Raw genomic sequence first — 6129 nt, 5'->3', positions numbered from 1 at the left:
CACCTAAGACCTATCTGCCTTGGGTGACCCTACTAGGGGCATGAAGCCCCTGACAGCATAGCCCATAGGATCATTCGGACACTCAAACCCCTCCACCACGGTAAGGTGGCAGCCCAGGGAGGGGCCTATTTTTTTCTTTAACAATATTTTTACACATTTTAGATTATGAAAAATCTAACGATGTTAAAATTTGTACTATTGGGATGTTATTTTATTTATTAAGCAGAAAAACACTAATTATTTCCAAAGAATAGGAACCAATACATCTGTCAGATGAAACACTAGAAGCCTTCAAATACTAAAAAGTTATATAAAAGTTGATTATGAGCATAAAAATTTTCATATTCACTAATACAATTTTCAAGGAACTTGCTTGTTTTTTGTTGTTGGTTTTTTTGTCTTTTGGGCAGAATTTTTTGTTTGCATGCTTTGTGCTAAACTGACCAATTAACTTATTACAGCTGCTTCAGTGATTGTTTGGCTGAAACTACGGTAGTTCAAATGATTAACCTGCCACCAAACAAGATTTGTCCATCCATCCATTATCTTTACCCGCTTATTCCATTTTGGGTCACGGGGGTCGCTGGTGCCCATGTCCAGCAATCACTGTGCGAGGGGCGGGGTACACCCTGGATGGGTCTCCAGTCCATCACAGGGACACCCTGGACAGGTCTCCAGTCCATCACAGGGCCACATAGAGACAAACGAGACAAACAACCATTCACTCTCTCACTCACACCTAGGGACAATTTAGAGTTACCAATCAGCCTAACATGCATGTTGTTGGTCTGTGGGAGGAAACCGGAGTACCCGGAGAAAACCCACGCATGCACGGAGAGAACATGCAAACTCCACCCAGAAAGGCCCCTGGACCGGGATTTGAACAAAGGACCTGCTCGCTGAGAGGCAGCAGCTCTACCAGTTGCACCACCGTGCTGCCCAAACAAGATTTGTATTTTATGTTTTTTGTTTGTATGTATGTAAGTTAAAGATTTTGAAAATACAAAATAAGTATTCATAAAGAACTCAGGATGAACTCAGCTAAACAAGGTTTATTTGTTTGGTTGGTTGGTTTTTGTTTCAGAACATTTAAGCCACTGTACATTTTTCTTAACAGGAAGCAAATTGTCTAGCTGTGTCTCCTCCCGGTCTGCACATCTAGTTTCTTACACATCATGAAGTGTGTGTATGAAATTTGTGAAATCAGATGGCTTAACATGGGTCAATTCTCACTGAACTATAAATACCACTTAAAAGTGTTCAGTTGGCATTGCATGACGACAGCTGCACTGCAGGAGGAAACTACCATATGACAGTAATGTGTTGTCTCTAAGTATATGACTGCTTAATATAATTACCACCCAGCTGTCTCCATTCAGACTGCAACTGGCTTATTATCATGTGTATGCTTATTAATGATTCATGGAGCTGGAGACGTAGATGTTTAGTGCTTGCAGACACAAATCTACAATGACAGCATTGAGACTGTGGGTCTTCAGTGTGTAGTTAACTATATTGACATTCAGTGGAAATAAAATGTATCCATACAACTCTGTGGCTCCAGATTAAAGTCCACCTGTTTCACAACAAAGATTACCAGCTTTTATCCATCCAAGTTAGGCCTTTTGTTGCAGAAACATAACTCAAAGGTGACGCCACACTCCACTACTCTTGTCCCTTCTTTGTCCTCAGATGGGCTTTGCAAAGGTTGCATTTCTACTGTGGACATTAGTTAGGCTGCAGGATGAGCTTTCGGGCCGCCAACCCTGTCAAATCTGGCCCTGTCAGCTGGTGGGATTTACCTAAACACTCATTCAGCAATTGTGAATGAAGCTCGGAGCAGGCAGCAAGGTCTACATGCTGAGGGGAAAACCAAAGTTTGACAGACAAATATTTAGATTAGGGACAAATTTGGAATAAATGTATGTTAGTTCTTTCCTTATCTACAAACTGGATTCCAAAAAAGTTGGGACACTAAACAAATTGTGAATAAAAACTGAATGCAATGATGTGGAGGTGCCAACATCTAATATTTTATTCTGAATAGAACACAAATCACAGATCAAAAGTTTAAGCTGAGAGAATGTATCATTTTAAGGGAAAAATCTGTTGTTTCCAAATTTCATGGCGTAGTGACGACTTCATGAGATTCTTTATAAATAAAATTATTTCAATTAGAGAGAAAATTCAAACCATCCTTCCTTCTACTATCTCTAGTCGCCTATCAAATGAGGCAACTTTAAAAATTTCACTAGAGCCTGATTTATGTTTGGACAGTTTTTGTCCTGTTGAGCTCTGAATTGTCAAAAATAATAATCTCATCCAAACCATCCACATGCCTGCTAGATCCCATCCCAACCAGACTGTTTAAAGAGGTATTTCCCCTAATTAATGTCCACATTTTGGATCTACTTAATTTGTCTTTAATGGATGTTTATGTACCACAGAGCTTTAAGGTTGCTGTAATTAAACCTTTACTTAAGAAGTCTGATTTTGATTCAGAAATCCTGGCCAACTATAGATCTATATCTAACTTTCATCTCAAAAATTCTAGAGACAATAGTTGCAGGTCAGCTGTGTGAACATCTACAAAGAAATAATCTGTTTGAAGAGTTTCAGTCAGGGTTTAGAGCTCATCATAGAACAGAAACAGCACTAGTAAAAATTACTAATGATGTTCTCACGGCCTCAGACAATGGACTTGTGTCTCTACTGGTCCTGTTAGACCTCATTGCTGCATTTGATACAGTTGATCACAATATTTTACTACAGAGGCTTGAATATGATGTTGGGATTACAGGAACAGCTCTAAAATGGTTTAAATCATATCTATCTGATAGATTCCATTTTGTAAATGTAAATAATAAATCTTCTTCATACACCAAAATTAGTCATGGAGTTCCTCAGGGCTCAGTGCCTGGGCCAGCACTCTTTACTTTATATATGCTTCCATTAGGTAAAGTTATTAAACAGCATGGGATAAATTTCCATTGTTATGCTGATGACACACAATTATATTTGTCCATTAAACCCAATGAATCCAATCAGCTACTTAGACTACAAGCATGTCTTAAAGACATAAAAACCTGGATGACCCTAAATTTTCTCCTGTTGAACAGACAAGACTGAGGTTTTGGTTTTTGGACCTGAGCACCTTAGGAATTAATTTTTCAGTCTTTCTCCCTCCTTAGATGCATTAATCTGTCCTCCAGCTCTAATGTTAAAAATCTTGGTGTTATTTTTGATCAGGACATGTCTTTTATCCCCCACATTAAAAACATTACTAGAACCTCCTTCTTCCACCTGCGTAATATCACTAACATTAGAAACATCTGATCTAAAAATGATGCAGAAAAACTGGTCCATGCATTTGTCACATCTAGATTGGACTATTGCAATGGTTTATTATCTGGATGTCCAAATACTTCTTTAAAACATCTTCAGTTGATCCAAAATGCTGCTGCCAGAGTCTTAACTGGAGTTACTGGGAGAGATCATATTTCTCCAGTTTTAGCTTCTCTCCATTGGCTCCCTGTCAAATCCAGAATAGAATTCAAAATCTTACTTCTAACTTACAAAACCCTCAACAACCTAGCTCCATCTTATATTACAGATCTTATTGTTCCATATTTTCCTAACAGAGCACTTTGCTCTCAGGCTGCAGGTTTACTTGTGGTTCCTAGAATTTACAAAAACAGAATGGGAGGCAGATCTTTCAGTTATCAGGCTCCTCTCTTGTGGAACCAACTTCCAATCTCTGTCCGTGAGGCTGACACATTATCCAGTTTTAAAACTGGGATTAAGACTTTCCTTTTTGATAAATCCTATAGTTAGGGTCGGCTTGGGTTTCCTGAGCTGTCCCTTAGTTATGCTGCTATAGGCTTAGACTGCTGGAGGACAAACTGACAACACTTTTCACTCTGCTACAGTCTTTACTTACTCTGCTCAACCTGTTTTGTATTTGTAATTATTTTTTCTATCCTTAACATGTGTTTTTTTGTCTTTCAGGTACACCTGGACCTATACCTGGACCTGGACCTATACCTGGACCTATACCTGGACCTGGACCTATACCTGGACCTACCATTCTATGTTCGTCTGTCTCTCCTTCCTGTCCTCTCAACCAGCCGGTCAAAGCAGATGGCCTCTTGTCCTGAGCTGGTTCTGCTGGAGGTTTCTTCCTTTTAAAAGGGAGTTTTTCTTTCCACTGTCTCCACTGTGCTTGCTCAGGATGGGAGACTGCAACAAAGCCAAGATTCAACTTGTCTGCTGGATTCCTCAGATAGAGAACTTTACTAATTGGCTTTTATGTGAATGTTCCTGTAAAGTCCCTGAGACAACTTTGTTGTGATTTGGTGCTATATAAATAAACTGAGTTGAAGGCGGATGTGAAGTCCACAAAGAGCATTCGGACGTAAGAGTTTTTCTGCTCCAGGTGGTTGAGCGCAGTGTGGACCACAGAGGATATTGCATCCTCTGTTGATCGGTTCTCACGGTATGCGTACTGATGAGGGTCCTCGTTGATGTTGATGGTTGTTTTGATGTGAGTCATGACCAGTTTTTCGAAGCATTTAGCGAATATCGGGGTGAGGGCCACTGGCCGATAGTCATTCAGACCAGTCACTGTAGAGCTTTTTGGGACTGGGATGATGGTGGCAGTCTTCAGGCAGGTGGGAACTGTCTCCAGGGTAAGTGAGGTGTTAAAGATGTCTGCCAGCACCTCGCAGAGCTGATCAGCACATTCCTTCAACACTTTTCTGGGGATGTTGTCTGGGCCGGTTGCTTTGTGCGGATTAATCCTCCTGACTATAGTATATTGTATTTATGTACAAAGTACTATTAATCCCATAACTTTAAATTAGTATCTCATAAATATGACTAAGTAGTTTATTATTTTGAGATAACTGCTTATTACTCTGTGTATCCCATACTTTTAAGATGCTACTTATAAAATGATCGACCTTGGCATGTACATTTTATTTATGACTTGGTATGTCATAATTATGATGTAATTGCTCATAATTTTGACAGTATATCTCAATGATAACTTAGTATCTCATAAGTAAATTACTTTGTGTCAGTCAAAGACTCACATAACACTCATAACCAATGGACACAGACAAAGGCAGCGCTTCAGTTTATTGCCCCCACCAAATGGCAAAATCTTCTCAAACGTATGTTTTATTTTTGTCTTCTTGTAACTTTTTATGTTTGATGGTATTTCTCAATATGGTGAAATATAATGGTATTTATATCAGAAAGTTGCAGCAGCTTCCTTCTGCCAGTGTGCGTCGTGGTGAATCCTGCTCCGCGCCGCTCCGGCTCCAGTCCAGGTGTTTGCACCGCCTGCTGGTATCCTGGAGCAGAGCAACCAGAGCAGGGTCAGAGCGGCGCGTGAGCGGCGCGCAGCGACGAGCGCCACAGGATGGGGGGCACCAGCACCAGCAGCTGAATTCAAAAAGGCTGGATCAGGGAGTGAGGGTGGGGGCAGGCAGCGGCAGCCCTCTGCCCACCCTCTGCTGACTCTTGTTGGGTTTCTTCCCGCTCCACAGCAGCGACATGCCGTTCACCAAAAGAGCCGTGGGGCCGCGCTTCCTGTGCAGGCACCCCGTCCCACATGAGGGGGGTCTGCTGTTCGAGGACCTGGTGTCCATCAGTAACGTGGCTCTGTCCCGGAGCGTGCGGCAGCTGTCGGACCTGGCCAGACACGCGTGCTCCATGTTCCAGGAGCTCGAGGACGAGCTGACGAGCACGAGACTGCGGCTCCGGGGGCTGCAGGCTCGAATCAGCCCCCTCCAGCAGCTCTGCACCGAGCTGGACCCGAAACAGGACGCAGTGCGTGAGTACCTTTAACTCTTCCTGCTGCGCGCGGACACGGCTGACCAAAAACAACGAGCTCGTGCAGATTTCTTTATCTTTTAGTATCAGCTGATTCCTTCAAGCCAGCTGTTCCAGCTGCGTGACGCACATCGGTCTGTGAGCGCGTGTTCGTCTCCAGCACTGTGTCTAAATGTTGGACAACTTGGAGTGTTGCGTTCACGGACTGTTTTAGTGTGTTGTGTTCACGGACCGTTTACGGACCGTTTTAGAGTGTTGTGTTCAGGGACTGTTTTAGAGTGTTGTGTTCAG

At 42.2% G+C, this 6129-nt stretch overlaps 1 protein-coding gene across 1 annotated transcript in view; it reads left to right on the top strand.

Annotated features, from left to right (window-relative positions):
- Positions 1-5415: 5415 nt before the first annotated feature.
- The window catches only part of nhsa (Nance-Horan syndrome a (congenital cataracts and dental anomalies)), a 259806-nt gene continuing 259092 nt past the window's right edge, over positions 5416-6129 (top strand). The window contains exon 1 of the mRNA XM_037698330.1: positions 5416-5839. Coding sequence (XP_037554258.1) covers positions 5560-5839 — 280 coding nt within the window. The 5' untranslated portion in view covers positions 5416-5559. The remainder of the gene's footprint in view (positions 5840-6129) is intronic.

This window comes from Nematolebias whitei, chromosome 3 (assembly GCF_014905685.2).
Source record: "Nematolebias whitei isolate Nwh7 chromosome 3, NemWhi1, whole genome shotgun sequence".
NCBI classification, from domain to species: Eukaryota; Metazoa; Chordata; class Actinopteri; order Cyprinodontiformes; family Rivulidae; genus Nematolebias; species Nematolebias whitei.
Note: the sequence above shows the minus strand (reverse complement) of the source record. Positions and strands in the feature narration are given on the sequence as shown.